The sequence below is a fragment of the Oryctolagus cuniculus genome, chromosome 9, assembly GCF_051225735.1.
Source record: "Oryctolagus cuniculus isolate XC-2025 breed Fujian yellow rabbit chromosome 9, ASM5122573v1, whole genome shotgun sequence".
NCBI lineage: Eukaryota > Metazoa > Chordata > Mammalia > Lagomorpha > Leporidae > Oryctolagus > Oryctolagus cuniculus.
Genome location: NC_142875.1, coordinates 5,920,536 through 5,941,256, shown reverse-complemented (window position 1 = coordinate 5,941,256; position 20,721 = coordinate 5,920,536). Strand labels below are relative to the sequence as shown.

At 43.1% G+C, this 20,721-nt stretch overlaps 1 protein-coding gene across 1 annotated transcript in view; it reads right to left on the bottom strand.

The window, feature by feature from the left end:
• ARGLU1 (arginine and glutamate rich 1) overlaps window positions 1-18,418 on the bottom strand; it is a 34,929-nt gene extending 16,511 nt beyond the window's left edge. Inside the window, exons 1-3 of the mRNA XM_051849986.3 lie at window positions 17,838-18,418; window positions 4,288-4,513; window positions 1,931-2,014 (exon numbers count right to left, since the gene is read on the bottom strand). Coding sequence (XP_051705946.1) covers window positions 1,931-2,014; window positions 4,288-4,513; window positions 17,838-18,184 — 657 coding nt within the window. The 5' untranslated portion in view covers window positions 18,185-18,418. The remainder of the gene's footprint in view (window positions 1-1,930; window positions 2,015-4,287; window positions 4,514-17,837) is intronic.
• Window positions 18,419-20,721: the final 2,303 nt, after the last annotated feature.

Below are 20,721 nucleotides of genomic sequence, written 5' to 3'. Positions count from 1 at the left end.
GGAAGTTATATTTTTATGGTTCATTAGCATAAACAAACAAGGCTGTTCAAGAGATGCGGTAGCACATTGTTCCTAGCTATCTCAAGGTCAGAAGAGCTGAGAAGTTTCCAGGAAGTACACAAAACAAAACCACCACAGCTATCCCATCTCTTTATCATGTCCTCAGAGGAATTCTAATTTCATCTGCCAATCATGTTTTTATTCTCTTCTGCAATGGCCATGCCCCACAAAAGACTATTTTCACCCTTCAAAGCTCAACCTTCAAAACTCAAATTAAAATTCACACTTTCTCTCTCTATAACTTCCTATGACCTGCAATGAGATTCTCTCTTCACATGCAACCACTAAAAAGGCATTATTGCATACATTATTCAGAAGCAAGGAACGATACCTTAAAATGATTCATCCATTTCACTCACATCGCTTTTTTCTACTAAGCAGTTTTAAGGTCTTTCACTGAGAAATCAGGAATAAGGCCTTTTAATGCAGATTCTACTATGGCCTTCACAAAAGCCAGGACATGATTATTTATGAAGAATTCATTGTGTCATGCTCATTAAGTTTCCAGTACTGTCTCTTATTTGGGACATATACTCTTATTTTAAAACATCATATTCTGGAAACAACTGCCTTAATCTTTCACATTCTTATCTACTATAAGATAGCAGTCCACAGTCTCACAATGGGATCTAATGTCGACTAATCAGACTCTCTGGCACCTTCTGTGCATTTATAAGCAAGCAATAGAATTGCATTTTTACATCACCAAAGCTTGTAACTTGCTTTTGTTCCCCAGTTAACATGAGGACATTAGCAGCAAGTGTATTTCTTTGGTAGTATTATCCTCAGCGCTTTTCCAGATATTTCTCTAACACCACAAATCACTCCTGGGTTATGTCTCCATCCCTGGGCACTGAATAACAAGTACCCGCCTCTGCCATCATAAATAAATTCCCTTCTATCTCTGATCTGTATTCTCACTTTGAAGCAGTCTTCCTGTATATCACCCTAATAAGAGTTTCAAAATACCCAACTACCCTCTTATGTTTTGGATTATGTATATTCATGTATTGAATATATTCGTGTATTATGTATATTCACTTATGTATATTCATGTCCTTTAAGTCTAGCTTTTTTCTTCCTCAGACTATCAAAATATATTCACTCTTAAATCAAAAAAAGCTTAGGACACCAAAAATGTATTCTACCGTAAATATGCTAGTATGGAGGCTAGGGTTGTGCGCAGCTGGTTACACAGCCACTTGTGATGCTGGTATCCCATATCTTATATTAGAATTCCGGTTTGTGTCCTGGCTGCTCTGCTTCTGACCCAGTTTCCTGCTGATGTCTGTGGGAGGGCAGCAGAAGAGGCCCACATGCTTGGGTCCCTGCTACTCATGTGAGACCAGGATGGAGTTTCCAGGTCCTGGCTTTGGTCTGACCCAGACTCGGCTGTTGCAGCTATTTGGGGAGTGAATCTGCAAGTGGAATATTCCTTTGGCTCTACCTCTCTCTCCTTCTCTGCCCTTCAAATAAATAAATAAATAAATAGTATGTGCTTTAAAAACAACACAAAATTAAATGAAAAATGTAAATGATAGTTCTCTATTAAAGAAAAAAATTCCCCTCAATGTTTGCATTTTGGTTTATTAGTTTTAAAACTGCTCTGAATCTACTTTTACATATATCTTTAGCATTCAATTACTGAAGTTATTTCGTAAACCAGGCACAGGAAACAATCTACTATATATGCTGGCTACTGATTAAGTAACAGGGCAGCCACTTCAAAATGAAATGCTGAGTAATACTTGGTTTAATTCTCTGCCAGATCTGGTTATTACTTTTTAAAAGACTTAGGAAAAATATGAAAGAGGTTAGGAGAAGAAAAAATGGGGCTGGGGGTGCAGGATAAGTACTCCTTTATGCTTACCAGTTTGGCTTGTGCTTCTGCAATTTTTCGGTTATTCTCTTCCAGTATTCGCTCTAGCTCCTCACGTTTTGCACGTTCTTCCTCCTAAAGGGGAGGACACGTTAAGATGTTAGAAAAATGAAATGTTTATTTGTACTGATAAATATTTACTAATCTTCCTCTGAACTTTTTTGATCTGACTTACGGGGCAGCTTTATAGCTACCTTCTGTCTGACAATGATAAACTGTGCAGCCACTAAAATTGGTTTCTAGCACTAAATTTAAATCATCCCTCCCAGTCCAAACAGCAACCGACTAAACCCTCCCTAAGGATAGTTTCCTGGCAATTATTACTAATACTTTAATATCACACAAATCAACAAGGACAACTACAAAACTGGATAGTATTTACCAAATTAAAAAAATAATATATAAAATATAAATAAAGTGAATATTTGTCTCACCAATTATGTATACCTACGTATTCTTTACCTATACTCCTTTAATCAGCATTAAAAGTTGAATATTTACTGTCTTGTCCAGTGTCCTGCAGAGTGTGCTCCTCGGCTGCCATACGCGCCAGCTTCCTCTTTAAAATGATTTGTACTGTTAGCTTGGCAATACCTGCATCAGCAGCTCAACCATTTATAAAGAAACAACATACAAGGAAGGCTGAGCTGAGGAATGCAGATGTTTATGGTAAGAAGGAACAAAAAATGTAATTCATCATTCCTAAGGCAAACAATTAATAAGAAAAATACATTTACTGTTAGTGAAAAATACAAATGGTAATCCATACTTCATGGAACTAAGGGCTTCTTCCATGGGGAAAATGGACTTAACATTCAGATGTTGACAATTTCTAAAGGCAGCTTATATTGTCATCTACAGTCTGAACTGAAATTCAGGAATCCAGGGGATGCATGGTCAGGAAATAAAATTCTGTAATTTATTTTCTCTTGGAGAATTTAATGATTTTATAATGCAAACTATATGAAGATTGCTTGATGGATTGGGCAGTGTTCAGATCACAGCATACATATTCAAATGATTTTAATATTTGGAAAGATTGTCAAAGGGTTGTGTCCGTGTAAAAAAAAATTGTTAATATGAAACAAAAAGGAAATGAAGAGAAAAAAATCTTACTATGATTAATAACTCGCTACAAGACAGCACCATTACTCCAAAAATATCTTAATTTTTAAAAGCATGCATATAAATAAAAATTTTATACATTCAATTTCATAGTCTATGAAATCCACAATAGACATGTATATCTAGTTAACAGGACAAGGGAAAATGCGTTTTAAAAGCTAAGCTTACTGGAAAGATTTAATATGATGTCAACTTGTCCACAATAACACCGACGAAAAACGACAATGAGTCATATTTTGAGTCAAATATTTCAGTTCAAGAAAACAGAACTACAGAATTTTCTGTATCACACACCAGAGGGATCCATATTCATTATGCAAACTATATTGACAGACACTCAGGGCTGTACAATAATTTGCCTTGAGTGTTTCAGTGACTTTGACCAAGTTTTAGGATCCTGGAGTAATCAGTGCAAACAAGCCATAAAGCTTCAGTAGCAAATTACTGTCTCACAGAAAGACATTTTCAACTTCTGCTCCAGCTGCTGATAAAACAAATCATGTGTTTAGCTTGACTCCAGACAAGGACAACCTGTTCCTTCATAACTCTCTAGAGAAAAAAAGGAGTTGTTAGTAGATACTAAAAAAGTGGATGAATAATCTGGACATTTTTCCTAAAAAGATTCCTTGAAACACATTAGGAAATGGAGGGCCTTATGATCAGAATGCTAGAATTAGTCCATTGTGTTGAAGCAGGATTTGGGGAAGGAGTAAAGAATAAAAGGAGGAAAAAAAAGAAGGGTGAGAAAACCTATTTATCAAAAGCAGGTACTGTCACTCAATGTTAGGCCCTGCTCTTTTTAATCTGACTGAAGGCAAAAAGCCTCTCACAGTCTAGGTAACAGAGTGTTAACAGAAAAGAATATACAACCATAGGTGGAATTTTAACCTTTTCCCTTTACCGCTCCCGGTCTTCCCCAACCCTCCCAAAAAAGAATATAGTCCTGCAGCCATGGCAAAAGTTTCAAACACTTCTCAAATAGTAAGTCAGTTCCATTAAATCAAAAAGTATCCTTGAGTAAGTTTAATGAAAAAGTAAACTTTTATGTATCAGTCAGCAGTTCTGAATAGGCTAAAAAATTAACTTTGCAGCAATGTAAGTTTAGATGAGAAAGGAATTAGATAGTCTGTATTCCATCTCTTTCTGAACTGAGCAGGAGACACAACCCAACACTGAAAGTTTTGCCATGGACTGTCTCTACTTTCCAAACGACCGAGCGTTACCTCTCTAGCTTTTTGTGCTGCAAGCTCAGCTTGTCTCTGTCGCTCGAGTTCTTCGAGCAACTGCTTTTCCATGATGCGCTTGGCTTCCTCCACCCTTCGGAGAACTTCTCGCTCAATTTCATCCTTCCTTTTCTCCAATTCTTCCTCTACTCTTTTTGCCACCAATTCTTCCACTCTTCGTGCCGTTTCTTCCTCGATGAGTTTTTCTTCTATTTCCTGCTGCCGACTAGCAAACAAAGTAGAAAAATGATTTTTAAAAAGTAGGAATTTAAGGGACAGCACTGTGGCGTAGCAGGTAAAGCTGCCACCTGTGCTAGTTCAAGACTTGGCTGCTCCACTTCCAATGTAGCTCTCTGCTATGGCCTGGGAAAGCAGAACATGGCCCAAGTGCTTGGGCCCCTGTACCCACATGGAAGACACATAATAAGCTCCTGAGCTCCTGGTTTCGCATCGGCCAGCACTGGCCATTTGGGGAAGGAAACAGTAGATGTAGGATCTCTCTTTCTCTCTGCCTCTCTAGAACACTGCCTTTCAAATAATAAATAAATCTTTAAACAAAAAAAAAGTAGGAATTAAAAGTAGTTAAGTCTATCAAACCACAGAGCCTGATTATATGTATTGTCAAGCGATTTTAAATTCATTTTCATGTTACATTGAAGGAAACGGTAACCAGATTTTAAATGATAAAAAGTGTAAATTTAGTTTTTTCTCTGTTGTTATCTAAATACATGCACTAGCTTATATGAACAGCCTAATTCATTACTTTAAAAGAACTGGAGACTAAATCTGAAACAGGAAATACACTTTTGTTACCAACTTTTTAATGAGAGGATACACAAACTGTTATCTGCTCATTTGCTGACTCTCTCAGCCTAAGGACTGAGCTAGAAAAGTCCGAAGAAATTATATAGGAGGCATTTTAGACCACTGGATTCATTTTTCTCTTCTCCCTAATCAAAGTCAGAACAAACACAAGCTTAGAGAGATTCAGACTGCTTCAGCAACAGTAAAAAGCAACGTTTAGTGAAATATAAACCGACTGAAGACAGGTTCTGAACTTTATTATGCTTTTTCCTTTTGTTAATTAATTTTCAATTAAAACCTTCTCTAAAGTATAATGATAAAATTATTGGTTAAAGTTCAGTGAAGCCTGATAGTACCATTTCAATTATTTTATTCATTTATTTTTATTTTACTTCAAAGGCAGAAAGGACAGATGGATGAAGACCTTCTACCTGCTGGTTCACTTCCCAAATGCCCACAATGGCCAGGATCTGAAGCACCAAAGTTAGGGGTTTTGAACTCAATCTGGGTCTTCTACCTGACTAGCAGGGACACAAATATTGAGCCAGGGTGCGTGTTAAAAGAAGCTGAATTGGAAGCAAAACTGGGACTGGAACAAGTAATCCTACATGGAACACAAATGATTTATGCCACGCCAAATGCCCATCCCATCTACCTTAATTATTTTAATCCCATGTTTATTATTATAAGCTAATTTATTCAAAATAAAGTTCTGTGGAAAAATTAACATTGGTCAGAGTAATGTCATGGAAATCTTGCAGATTTTACATCAGTGAGAGCAATAGTCATGCGTGTCTAGTCTGAACTGAAGATTACCAAGAAAAATATGACAGATCTTATACACATATTAGGTGATCAACTGGTAATATTTTGGGTAGATGGAGAATATATTAATATTTCACTGGTTTCTTTTTAATACAACCACTAAAAGTTTTTGAATTGTATATTTTGGTCACACTGTACTTCTTTTTTTTTTTTTTTTGACAGGCAGAGTGGACAGTGAGAGAGAGAGACAGAGAGAAAGGTCTTCCTTTGGCGTTGGTTCACCCTCCAATGGCCACCGCGCTGATCCAATGGCAGGAGCCAGGAGCCAGGTGCTTCTCCTGGTCTCCCATGCAGGTGCAGGGCCCAAGCATTTGGGCCATCCTCCACTGCCTTCCCGGGCCACAGCAGAGAGCTGGCCTGGAAGAGGGGCAACCGGGACAGAATCCGGCGCCCCAACCGGGACTAGAACCCGGTGTGCCGGCGCCACTAGGCGGCGGATTAGCCTAGTGAGCCGTGGCGCCGGCCCACACTGTACTTCTGTAATATACTGAGACAATAGTTAGTGCTCAATGAATTCAGAGATCTCCATGCATCTAAATCCCAACAGGCTAATTTACTAATGCTTCAATTTCCTTACAAATCAGAAAATTAAGCAAATCTGTGTAATCTTCATTTCTTTACTCATTCAACAAATATTTGCATAAGACAATCATTCAACTGATGTTTAGGAAAGCCTTTATACTTTTAAAAAAGATTTACTCATTTTGTAAAGTCAGTTACAGGCAGAGAGGGAGATGGAGGGGATGGAGAGGGGGAGAGGGTGACGGGGGAGAAAGAGAAAGAGAAAGAGAAAGAGAAAGAGAAAGAGAAAGAGAAAGAGAAAGAGAGAGAGAGAGAGAGAGAGAGAGAGAGAGAGAGAGAGAGAGAGAGAGAGAGAGAGAGAGAGAGAGAGAGAGAGAGAAAGAGAAAGAGAAAGAGAAAGAGAAAGAGAAAGAGAAAGAGAAAGAGAAAGAGAAAGAGAAAGAGAAAGAGAAAGAGAAAGAGAAAGAGAAAGAGAAAGAGAAAGAGAAAGAGAAAGAGAAAGAGAAAGAGAAAGAGAAAGAGAAAGAGAAAGAGAAAGAGAAAGAGATATCGAGATCGAGATCTTCCATCCTCTGGTTCACTCCTCAGATGGCTTCAACAGCCAGAGTTAGGCCAAGCGGAAGCCAGGAGTGTCTTCTAAGTCTCCCATATGGGTGACAGAGGCCCAAGCTCTTGGGCCATCTTCCGCTGTTTTCCCCAGGCCATTAGCAGGGAGCTGGATTGGAAGTGCAGCCAACATAAAACTGGCACCAATATGGGTGGCATGCTGCCATCAAAGGTGGCAGTTTCACCTGCTGTGCCATCAACACTGGCCCCTACAGTTTCTTAAAAAAAAAAAAAAAAAAAAAAAAAAGATTTATTTTATTTGAAAGGCAGAGTTAGAGAGAAAAGAGGGAAAGACAGAGATAGCGAGCATAATCTTCCATCCAGGGGTTCACTCCACAAATGGCTGGGGCAGTTAAGGCGGGGCCAGGCCAAAGCTACACCAATCTGAAGCCAGGAGCTAGAAGCTCCTTCCAGGTCTGACATGCAGGTGCAGGGGCCCAAGGACTTGGGCCATCTTCTACTGCTTTCGTAGGCTATAGCAGAGAGCTGGATCAGAAGTAGAGCAGCCATGACTTGAACCGTTGCCCACCTGAGATGCCGGCACCACAGGTGGCAGCTTTACCCATTACACCACAGCGCCAGGACCAACCATACTTTTAAAGGGACTATTTAACACCCCAATTCACTCTAACTCAACTCCATGGTGTGTGTGTGTGTGTGTGTGTGTGTGTGATACAATTCCCACCCAAGGGCTTTCATTGAATTCCTGTTACTTACTCTAAGTGATTCCATATTAATACCAATTTATATTCTGATTGTTTATCCTCCGCATTTATCTGTCAAGGATACATTAGGCACTTGACAGCAGGGATTTTCTTTTAAGGTCTTGGATTATCTTCGACCTCCATTCCAAGGACTCTGTCGTTTGTTTCTTAAACGTCTCCTTCCTGGGGCTAGTGTTGTGGCATAGCAGGTTGACCCACCGCCTGCAGCACTGGCATCCCTCATGGGCGTTGGTTTGAGTTGCAGGCGCTCTACTTGCAATCCAGCTCCCTGCTAATGCACCCGGGAAAGCAGTGGGAAATTGGCCTCAGTGCTTGGGCGCCTGCATCCACATAGGAGACCTGGGTGAAGTTCCAGGCTCCTCGCTTCAGTCTGGCCCAGCCCTGGCCATATGGCCATTTGGAGAATGAACCAACGGACTGACGAATTCTTTTTGCCTCTGCCACTCTGTAACTCCGCCCTTTCAAGTAAATAAATATACCTTAGAAAAGTCTCCTTCCCAAAATGTAATCTAAAAAAAAAATTTATCAAAGTCTAGAACTTGTCTGCTTTTTTCCCCTGATCAACTTTTAATTAAGGTAGTTACAATAAGCCTGTAACTACAGCAACTGCACAAAAATATTAGCAAATACCCCCCAAAGCAAAAATGAATCATCCAAAGGAAATCAGTGACTTCAATGGAATGAAATCACATTTCAATAGAAAATGTTCCTCTACTTCATCCAAAAGGAGACAAGTAATAGATCAAACAAGTATGGCAACTGCTTAAAGCCAGATGATGGGTATATAAAGGTAATATTCTACCTTTGTATATGTACTTTTCCTCATAATTTTCAAAGTATACACCTCCTCAACATACTTTGGCTAGTTAGTTCATATGAGTTAGTAACTTTAAAAAAAGACTGAAAAAATACTTAAAATTTCAAAAGTAGTAAAACTCTTAATTATCAATGCTAAGTGGACCATAGCACTACTTTAAAAGAATAATGTAAAGCAGATCCAATTACAACTTTCCACAGAAAGGAAATAGAAATAATAGGTTATATGTTAGCTCATCACTAGGAAAGTTTCTAACTTAGGAATTTGGTAAGGTAGAAGAGACCTGATATATATTCAAGGTTTTTGTCAGGCATTCATGCCATCCTTAAGCAACAGCACAATAGCTAACAGGGCCACAACCCCAAAGATTTGGTCAGTAAGGAAAAATAAGCCAAATTAAGTCACTTTACTACAGCAAAAACTAAATTAGCATGGAGTGTCTTTACTACCAACATCACCAAACCAGAGGGGTTAAGGAACAGGCAGAATATACAGTGGGTTGCCCTACTGCTCTGTGGGTTTTATATCACACAGGAGAAGTGAGCCACGTGGGAAGTCTCATGCTCAGCTCAAACCAGTGGAGGATGAGAAATGGCTCACAAGTTTGCTTTTCTCCTTTAGTTCCTAGAGCAAATTACAAGGCATCTCACCGTGACTGCAATTAAGCCTTGCAGATGAGTCCTACGTGGGGAAGAAAGGCAAGGCCAGAGCACCACAGAACTGTTTCCTACAAATATTAATAAGGTTAATTAAACAGGGTTATTAAACTGCTTCTTCAGTAATCAGAAAAAAATTTACATCAATTTTTAGAACCAAACTGGAAAAGTTAATGCTTAATATCACTTTATCTCCCCTCTATACTATACTTAATTCAGAAAAATCAATGAGCACACACACTACTGAAGTAATGCATGAGTTCATCTTTATGTATGACAAATTTATAATCATAATCAATGATAATGCCACTGTTAGGTTAATTCCCATGAAAGGCACTGAAAATTTCTAGAGAAGGAAAATAAACCCCAACACTTTTGGTCACCAGCACCTTACAAACATTTCAGCGCAGCACGTTAGGCTGCTGCTTGGGACACTGGCATCCCCTAACAGAGTGCCAGTACAAGTTCTGGCTTCTCTGCTCTCAACACAGTTTCCTGATAATGTACTTGGGAAAGCAGTGGATGATGATGGCCCAAGTACCTGGGTCCCTGCCATCCATTTGGGAGACCTGGATAAAGTTTCCAGCTCTTGGCTTTTACCTGGCCCGGCCATGGTACTGCAAGCACTGGGAGAGTCAATCAACAGATGAAAAATCTCTCTTTCATCCTATCACTCTGCCTTTCAAATAACATTTAAAAAAATCATCTAGGGGCCGGTACTGTGATATAGTAGGTAGAGCCGCTGCCTGCGGTGCCAGTATCCCATATGAGCGCCGGTTCGAGTCCTGGCTGCTTCATTTCCTATCCAGCTCTCTGTTATGGCCTGGGAAAGCAGTAAAAGATGACCCAAAGCCTTTGGGCCCCTGCACCTGTATGGGAGACCCAGAAAGAAGCTCATGACTCCTGGCTTCAGATCAGCGCAGCTCTAGGCGTTGTGGCCAACTGGGAAGTGAACCAGAGGATGGAAGACCTCTCTCTCTCATCTTCTCTGTGTAACTCTCACTTTCAAGTAAAATAAATAAATCTTTTATAAAAAAAAAAATCATCTAATATGTATTCTTTAAAATAATCACCACAGGAGTTGTCACCTTCTTGATGTTCTCTATAATCTTGTCTTCATGTTTTCTTTACATATAATCTGTAGTACCAATGAAAGGGTAAAATAAAAATTTTCAAGTTTTCAATGGAAATGGTTTAATACTGCGTCCCCATTTTCTCTCCATGCTCTCAGGTAAAAGCACTAGTCACAACTTTAAAATGCTGTTCACATGGCCGGTGCTGCGACTCACTTGGCTAATCCTCCACCGGCGGCGCAAGTACCCTGGTTCTAGTCCCAGTTGCTCCTGTTCCAGTCCAGCTCTCTGCTGTGGCCCGGGAAGGCAGTGGAGGATGGCCCAACTGCTTGGGCCCTGCACCCACATGGGAGACCAGGAGGAAGCACCTGGCTCCTGGCTTCGGATTGGCGCAGTGCGCCGGCCATAGCAGCCATTTAGGGGATGAACCAACGGGAGGAAGACCTTCCCCCACCCCCCGCCTCAACTCAGCCTGTCAAAAAAAAAGAAAGAAAAAAAAATGCTGTTGACACAGACCAGCAACTATATAGCACATCAACTCTGTTAAACCAGAGCAACTGAGATCACTGTTTCTTTTATTTCCCTAATTTTTTTCTGATTGCTACAGAACTTTTTTTAAATAAAGATTTATTTATTTACTTGAAAGTCAGAGTTACACAGAGAGAGAGAGAGAGAGAGAGAGAGAGAGAGAGAGAGAGAAATCTTCCATCCACTGGTTCACGCTCCAGTCGGCCACAATGGCCAGAGCTGATCCAAAGCCAGGAGCCAGGAGCTTCTTCAGGTTTCCCACGCGGGTGCAGGGGCCCAAGGACTCCAGCCATCTTCTACTGCTTTCTCAGGCCATAGCAGAGAGCTGGATCGGAAAAGGGGCAGCTGGGACTCGAATAGGCGCCCATATGAGACGCCAGCACTGCAAGTGGTGGCTTTACCCACTATGCCACAGCACTGGCCCCAACACCATTATTTCAAAACTTTTTTAAACTGAGCAAACTCAAGCATGGGGGTTTACTTCTAGGGTTTAATTATTAACAAACAGCAATTATTTAGCATTCAATAAATACCAAATACTGTGCTAAAGTCGCTATTTACCAGGTCTTCATTTATATCTAACAATTGTTCCTAAAATTGGTACTTATATCCTCATTTTCAGTAAGGAAACTAAGGCTAAGGAATTTAAGTTTCTGGATTTAAACTCACAGATGTTGCTGAGCTGTGACTTCTCAATCTTCATATACTTGAAAGTTAATGATGTTAAGTACTATACAGATACTACCCTATACTGTTTAAACAGGTAAATATCAGGGAGAATTTGCATGCCCTACATTGTCTCAAAGCCCTAACCTCCAAAAAGATACTAGTTCCATGTACTGAAATTACTCATAAAAGCTCTCTACTTTCACCATGAACTCTTTGAGTATTTTTCCTATTCTAAGAATCACCCATACAGATCCCATTCAGCTTAATATTCTTTAATTTAGAAGACTTAATCTGTCACACAATTGAACACTAAGGCTATCTATACCCAGATATCCTAGGTTAGAGTAAGTTACTATGTCATTAACTTCCTCTGATTGCTCTAAATCATTTTCAGCCGTTTATTTTTCTAAGCGTTAATACATATATACAACATATGAAAAAGCATATATGAATATGCTAATATGTGCTACAGGAGGGTGGTCAGAGGCATTTCAATTACTGAGACACAGGGGTGAGAGGGAGAATTTTGAATCATATGAACTAGCTATTCAAAAGTTAAGAAAAATAAAGGGGCCTGCACTGTGGTATAGTGGGTAAAGCCACCACCTTTGGTGCTAGCATTCCCATATAGATACTGTTTCCAGCCCTGGCTGCTCCACTTTCAATTCAGCTCTCTTCCATGGCCTGGGAAAACAGAAAAGGGCTTAAGTCTTTGGGTCCCTGCACCCGTGTGGGAGATCTGGGAGAGGCCCCCCTCTCTCTGCAACTCTGCCTTTCAAATAAATAAACCAGTCTTTAAAAAAAAGAAGAAAAATTAAAGACTTTTTACTGCAGTAAGATTGTAACTCCTAAGAGTACATCTTTTTTTCTTTAAGAGATTTTATTTATTTGAGAGGTAGAGTTACAGACAGTGAGAGGGAGAGACAGACAGAAAGGTCTGCCTTCCATTGGTTCACTCCCCAAATGGCTGCAACAGTCAGAGCAGCACTGATCCGAGCCAGGAGCCAGGTACTTCTTCCTGGTCTCCTATGCAGGTGCAGGGGCCCAAGCACTTGGGCCATCCTCCACTATTCTCCCGGGCCACAGCAGAGAGCTGGACTGGAACAGCAGCAGCCGGGACTAGAACCGGCACCCATATGGGATGCCAGTGCCACAGGCGGAGGATTAACCTACTGCGCCAGGGCACTGGCCCTCTCTTTATTTTAAAAGGTCTATTCATTTATTTGAAAGCCAAAGTTACATAGAGGCAGAGGCAGAGTGAATGAGACCGTGCGAGATCTTCCATCTGCTGGTGCACTGATCTGAAGAGCTTCTTCTGGGTCTCCCCCGGGGGGGGGCTGGGGCCCAAGTGCTTGGGCCATCTTCTACTGCTTCCCCAGGCCATAGTGGAGAGCTGGATCAGAAGAGGGGCAGTCACTTGGCATCCATATGGGATGCCGGCGCCACAGGCAGAGGCTGTGTGCCACAGCACCAGCCCCAAATATCCAGCAGACTCAGTTTGGCTGTCGGGAAGTTATATTAACCTGTGATCCATTATATGCCAAGCACTATCTAAGTACTTTATATATACCCACTTCCTCCAGTCTTCACAGTAAGCCAGAAATATATCTCCATTTAAGATAGGAAAACAAACTCAGAGGTCGATTTAGTCACGACCTCAAAATTATGAGTGATGGGGCAGGTATTTGGCATGATGGTTAAATGTTGCTTTGGCTAAAATGTTGCTTGGGACACTGGTACTCCCCCATCAGAATGCCTGGGTTTCAGTTTTGGCTTAGTTCCAAATTACAGTTTCTGGCTAAATGTACACTCTGAGAGGCAGCAAGCGATATCTCAAGTAGCTGGTTCCCTGCACTCATGGTGGGAAAATTGAGTTCTTCACCCTAGCTTTGGAACGGCCCAGATCCAGTGTCACAGACATTCAGGGAGTGAGCCAGCAGGCGGGAGATCTTCTCTGCCTTTCAAAAAAAAAAAAAACAAAACACACCCACACAACTATTGCATGGCAAACTAACTTGCTTACTTGCTTCCCATTCTTAGCACAGACTTCCTAACTGGTTACACTCAAAATATGTTCTTATGTTTTTATCTAGATATTTTCAAAGTACACTTGACCCTACCACAGGGGTAGGGAACCTTTTTTCTGCCAAGGGCCATTTGGGTATTTGTAATATCATTCACAGGCCATACAAAATTATCAACTTAAAAAATTAGGCTGCTAAGGCTGGTACTGTGGCATAAAGGGTTAAGCTGCAATGCTCAAATGGCAGCATCCATGGGCATGAGTTCAAGTTCCAGCTGCTCCACTTCCAATCCAGCTCACTGCTTGTGGCCTGGGAGATCAGAGGAAGATGGCCCAAGTACTTGGGCCCCTGCATCCACCTGGGAGACCTGTAAGATGTTATATGCTCCTGGCTTTGGCCTGGCCCAGCCCTGGTCATTGTGGCCATTTGGGGAACTGGAAGATCTCTGTTTCTTTCTCTGTAACTCTGCCTTTCAAACGAATGAGTAAATCTTTACCAAAAAAAAAAAAAAAAAAAAAAAAAGACTGCTATAGATTCACTGAATGTCAAGTCCCACTTGCAGTTGCTTTAGGAGGGCCAGGCCACAGATTCTTTTTTTTTTTGACAGGCAGAGTTAGACAGCAAGAGAGAGAGGGAGAGAGACAGACAGACAGACAGAAAGGTATTCCTTCCATTGGTTCACCCTCCAAATGGCTGCTATGGCCGGCGCATGCGCCAATCCAAAGCCAGGAGCCAGGTGCTTCCTCCTGGTCTCCCATGGGAGTGCAGGGCCCAAGCAGTTGGGCCATCATCCACTGCCTTCCTGGGCCACAGCAGAGAGCCAGACCACAAGATTCTGCAGGTCTGACCTTCTGCATTCCTGTTCTAGCATTTCTGCTGCTTCCACCATGGGCTCTTCTTTCACTGCCCTAATGCAAATACATACATTCATTCCCTAGGTTCTTCTACTTCCTTGAACCAAGCGCTCTTCTCTTTGGGTCATTCCATTCACTCTCAAGGTTTCACGGAAAGCAGCGAAGTCCCCCTAACCTAGACTTCAGTCCTCCACTATGAACTTTGGATAAACCCAGTACAACCCAAACTAGAACACCACAGTTTCTAAGTCCCAAATGGAAACTCCTTTGGGATTTTTCCCTCTCCCTTATCCACAATTCAAGTTCCTGACATTTTAACCAGTACCTGACATGCAGTACTTATTTTCCTTACAACTTTTGTGTGAACCTACTCTAAATGCTTAAGAACTAGTTTCCATCCTATATAAGTCAGTGTATTAAAACAAAAAAGGTGTAAAGCCATTTGCCTGCTTAAAATCTTTCTAAGATGAGCGAGTTAAAGCCCTGGCTGCAGCACAGGCATCCTATATGGATGCCAGTTCAAGCCCCAGATGTTCCACTTCTGATCCAGCTCCCTGCTAATGCGCCTGGGAAAGCAGCAGAGGATGGTTCAAATCCTTGGGTCCCTGCACCTGTGTGGGAGACTTGGAAGAAACTCCTGGCTCTGGGTCGTCTCAGCTCTGGCTGTTGTGGACATTTGGAGAAGTGAACCAGTGGGCCGGAAGACTCTCCCCACCACCCCGCCCCTGTCTCTACCTCTCTCTGTAACTCTTTCAAATAAATAAAATAAACCTTAAAAAAAAAATCTTTCAAGGATGAAATTCAAACTCCTTACTATGGTAAACTACAACCCTTCCACAATTGCAGCTACTTAGTTCTCCAGTCACTCCACAACTTTACTGTTCTAGTACTTATGTCCTAGCTTTCAATCACCAGATTATTCTACTTTAAGACCATTTCCCAGGCCCAGAGCTGTGGCATAGCAAGCAAAGCTGCCACTTGCAGGGCTGGCAACCCATATGGGCGTGGGTTCGAGTCCTGGCTGCACCATTTACCATCCAGCTCCCCGCTAACAGCCTGGGAAAGCAGTGGAAGATGGCTCAAGTACTTGGGCCCCTACATCCACATGGAAGACTGGGAAGAAGCTCCTGGCTCCGGATCGTCTCAGCTCTGGCTGTTGTGACCATCTGGGGAGTGAACCAGCAGATGGAAGATCTTCTCTGTCTCTCCTTCTCTTTCTAACTCTGCCTTTTAAATAAATAAACTTCTTTAAAAAAAAAAAAAAAAAGACCATTTCCCCTCATTTTCTTTATTCTAGCAGGAATGGGAGGAAAAAGCTCTCTCTACTGATCCACATGTATCCTATGCCCCACGGGACAGTCTCATGTTCTTATACTCTCCACCCATTGTTTAGGACAACTAAGGTATTTACCCACTTAGGATGCTTCCTTTATACTGTCACAATATCATCACTGAATTCACTATACTGTATTATTACCCATTTAACTGTGTGTCCTCTAATAGATCAAGATCTTGGTGGGGAGGGAGTCCAGACTTGTGGTGCAGCAGTTAAGCTACTCCTTGCAGGAGGTCCAGCTCCTTGGCTTTCCAATACAGATACTCACTAAAACACTTAGGAAGGCAATGAAGACTATCGAAGTGGCTCCTGCTAACTCATGTGAGAGACCAGGATGGAGTTCCTGGTTCCTGGCTCTGACCTGACCCAGACCAGGCTGTTGCAGCCATCTGGGAGTGAACCTGTGGATGGAAGCTCTCTCTCCGTTGTTCAGATCTAGGAAGGCAGGGAGGCAGGGAGGCAGGGAGAGGGAGGACAGGACAGGACAGGACAGGAAGAAGGAAAAAAAAAACTAACCAGCAAGGACTGTAGACAGACCACTACTTCCTCTACCTCAACATTCCTAAGGGCACAAACATCCACTTTTTTCCTTGGCACTATTAAGCATTAAGACATTCAGAAAGTAATGACAACTGCTTGGTACACAGGAATTTAATGTACACGTGGCTGCAAGCCCTTTCTCTTCCCTCTCCTACATGCTAATGGCAGTTTGCTTCTGCCTTCAAGCTAGAACCATATAGTTGCTCTACTTCCATCATTTCATCTCTGGATTTCTTCTCCACTGACCATGTATGTGCACCTTGCTAAATGCTTCTAATGATTCTTAGCATACTAGGTACACTTTTCACTTTTCCTGTAAGTTTCAGCTTTCTTGTAAAACGCAGGCTATAACTCTCTGGAAATCTCCTTTCCTTTCATCTGGAAAAGTTAACTCAGTGATGTCTTAGGTAGTAGTTCATCTGTTTAGAGTTATTTGGGGGCATTTTTACAGCTAACTCCTTGTTCCAAACCAAAAAGCTGGACTCTACACAAAGTTTACTGTGAAATAGTTAAACTTTGCTTTTACACATATTACTAAGCTCAAAGAACGCAAAAAAGTTTAAGAGTTGCATGTTTTAAAAGTGTATTGGCTGCAAAATAGCTCCAGGTTCTGCTTCCCCGATAATTACTGTTCCAGTCCCCATCTCTTAATAACTGTTTTTAGAAATGAATCGGCTATCACATACACATGGCAGCAATCCAACTGCAGAAAAACGTAATAAAACACCCAGACAATTCAGTTCACAAAAAAATAAATCTCAGAAAAATCATAAATTCAGTTAACACATGAGCACTTTCTAAGCATTCGCTAGAGCAATGAACAAGGATGGCAATGGTTACACAGAGTTAGCACATCTGAGTAACTACTTTTCAATGCGACCTCTGGGAATCCAAGTTCAGTACTCTTAAGGTTAAAAAACACAGCAAAACCCTGAACTTTTAAAACTACAAGTTCATTTAGTGTGGGATTACCCACATCTATACTTAGAGCCAAGGACTCTTGAGAGCAGACTGCTTGAACCTTACTCTGATTCTCTCCCCAGGAAAATCCTACATACGTGCAGCGCAGAAACAGAAGCAACTAGTCAGGTGTCTTTTAACAAATACGCTGCAGAGGAAACGAGGGAACCTAACCTGCTTACTAAAGGATCAACAGCAAAAGCTTAAAAAAAAAAAAAAGAAAAAACCACGCGTTCTGTATTTTCCTTCTTAGTGTGCAAGGCCGGTGGGGAGCAGGCAGGCTCCACGCAAGAAAGAGCAGCCTTTAACAACAGGAACGCACGAAATTAAACACGCGTGGGTTTTTTTTTTGTTTGTTTTTTTCTGATGGACCCCCAGAAGGGCCTTATCGCGCAAAGCCCCGGCCCAATTTAAGCTCCGGCCTGGAAGCCCGCTCCGGGCAGCCGCCACCTGCGCCCCGCGGCCCGACCCCGGGCCCGGCGGCGCCCCCCGCGCCCAACTCCGCCCCGACTTCCGGGAGCGCTCCTCGCGCGCCAAAAGCGCCGCGGCCCCGTCCGCCGGCCCCACGCGCGCCCCACGCGCGGCCCGGCCCTCCCCCCGCGGGCGCTCACATCTTCCGCTGCCGCTCGAACTCGGCTTTCTTCTCCTCCTCCTCCCGCTTCTGCTTCTCGTCCAGGCTGCTGCGCTTGCTCACCGTGCGCCCGAAGATGTCGATGCGGTCCGGCGGGGACGAGGCGCGCTCCCGGTCCCGCTCGCGCCGGGACACCGCCGCGTTGGTGGAGCGCGAGCGCGAGCGCGACTCCCGCCGCCGGTTCCGTTTACTCTCCCGGGACTTGGAGCGCTTCCGCACGCGCTCCTTGTCCCGGGACCGCGACCGGGAGCGGCTGCGCTTCTTGTTGTGCTTGCTGCTCTTGGTGTGCTTGGAGCGCGACGAGCTCCGGCTGCGGGACCGGCCCATCTTCCCGGGCTAACCGCCGGCCTCGGGCCCCCTCACGCGCCCGGCGGCCTCCGCCTCCGCGCGCGGACGCTGGCTGCCCGTTCCCGACGAGGCCGGAGGGAGGAAAGCCGTCGGCCAGCGCACTTTCCGCCTGTCCGCGAGGTCCTCAGCCGCCGCGAAGGCCGCCTCAACGTGAAGGCCGCAACGCAAGGCGTCCCTAAGATGGCAGCTGGGGCTGCACCGGCCGCCCTTCCCACAATGCCCCGCGCGGAACGTGCCGAAGCGGGGCCCCGCCCCTTGACGATTGCGGCCGAAGGTGGGCGAGCGGTGTCCGAGCGCCCTCGGCTCTTTCCGCCCGTCCTGGCGGAAGCCTTGGGCGCAGTCGCCGGAGACTTCGGCTTTGCCTTAGAGCACGTTTGGTTTCTGGTGAAGTGCCTACGTGTCTGCAAGGACTGAGACCCGTTTTAGTGCGAGCCAAAGCGCTCCTCCACAGGAGTTGATTGCATTATTTCTAGGCGCTGGTTCTGTCAGGCCCCCAGAAATTGCATCGGGGTGACCCTGGGCAGATCACTCGATTTGTTTTGGAGCTGTTTATTCATTTGCAGTATGGAGAGTGCCACGCGAGGCGGTTGCGGGACTTACAGGAAATGAAGTGTGCAGCAGGTTCTGCCTAATGTAAGCTAATGCTTAGTATAGAGTTTTATTGCTTCCTAAATGCTTTCATTTATTACCTAGTGCTCAATTTTTAGAATAATCCTGGATTAAGTACTACAGTTACCCCCAATTTAGAGATGGGGACCCCGCAGACCCAGGAGAAGTTGCCCAGGATGACACACCTAGAAGATGGCAGAGCGGGGACATCTACGTTGGTTACTCTGTTGACATGGTTTAAGCCGCAAGAAGCCCTGGCCAGGAAAAGCTATGTTCTTATGTGTCACGGTTATGCCCCCCAACATGCCGGGAGTGGGTCCCCAGCTGTATTTATACCGAGTTCCTGGCTCCGGGTCAGAGAGCAGTGCAAAGTAGAGGCATAAAAGAATGGGAGCAGGCTTCATTAGAAGAGATGAAAGAGAGAGTACACACTGGGAGGTCGATGGAGGAAAATCACTCCCACCCCAGTTCAGTAGCCCCCAATGCTGGGGAAGGAAGTGGGTGCTCTCATTGAAGGTATAAGCAGGGTGGGGTTCGGGTAAGCATGCCTGTGAGGAGCGCTGAGAAAGTTGTGTGGCCCCTCAGGGAGCTCTTTTGTGTGTGTGTGTGTGTGTGTGTATGTTATTTTATTTTTTTTTAATTTTTTTTATCTTTTATTTAATGAATATAAATTTCCAAAGTACGACTCATGTGTTACAATGGCTTCCCCCCCCATACCGTCCCTCCCACCCACAACCCTCCCCTTTCCCACTCCCTCTCCCCTTCCATTCACATCAAGATTCATTTTCGATTATCTTAATATACAGAAGATCAGCTTAGTATACCTTAAGTAAGTATTTCAACAGTTTGCTCCCACACAGAAACATAAAGTGAAAAATAATAGATGATTTTTTTTAAATGATGATGAAATCAGATCAGACCTATTGTCATGTTTAATCCCAGTGAGAGTCAAGTTGGGAATTGATAATTTCTTTCTTTTTTTTTTTTTTTACAGAAGATCAGTTTAGTGTACATTAAGTAAAGATTTCAATCGTTTGCACCCCCATAGAAACACAAAGTGAAATATACTGTATGAGTACTCGTTATAGCATTAAGCCTCAGTGTACAGCACATTAAGGACAGAGATCCTACATGAGGAGTAAGTGCACAGTGACTCCTGTTGTTGACTTTACAAATTGACACTCCTGTTTATGGCATCAGTAATCTCCCTATGCACCAGTTATGAGTTTCCAAGGCTATGGAAGCCCCTTGAGTTCTCCGACTCTTATCTTGTTTAGACACGGTCATAGTCAAAGTGGAGGTTCTCTCCTCCCCTCAGAGAAAGGCACCTCCCTCTTTGAAGACCTGTTCTTTCCACTGGGATCTCACTCACAGAGATCTTTTTGCCAGAGTGTCTTGGCTTTCCATGCCTGAAATACTCTCATGGGCTTTTCAGGCAGATCCGAGTGCCTTTAGGGCTGATTCTGAGGCCAGAGTGCTATTTAGGACATCCGCCATTCTATGAGTCTGCTGAGTATCTCACTTCCCATGTTGGATCACTCTCCCCTTTATTTATTCTATCGGTTGGTGTTAGCAGATACTAGACTTGTTTATGTGCTCCCTTTGACTCTTAGTCCTTTCATTATGATCAATTGTGAACTGAAATTGATCACTTGGAGTAGTGAGATGGCATTGGCACATGCCACCTTGATGGGATTGAATTGGAATCCCCTGGTATGTTTCCAACTCTACCAATTGGGGCAAGTCAGCCCAAGCATGCCCCAAATTATACATCTCTTCCCTCTCTTATTCCCACTCTTATGTTTAACAGGGATCACATTTCAGTTAATTTTCAACACTTAAGAATAACTGTGTGATAATTACAGAATTAAACCAGTCATATTAAGTAGAACAGACAAAAAAAAATA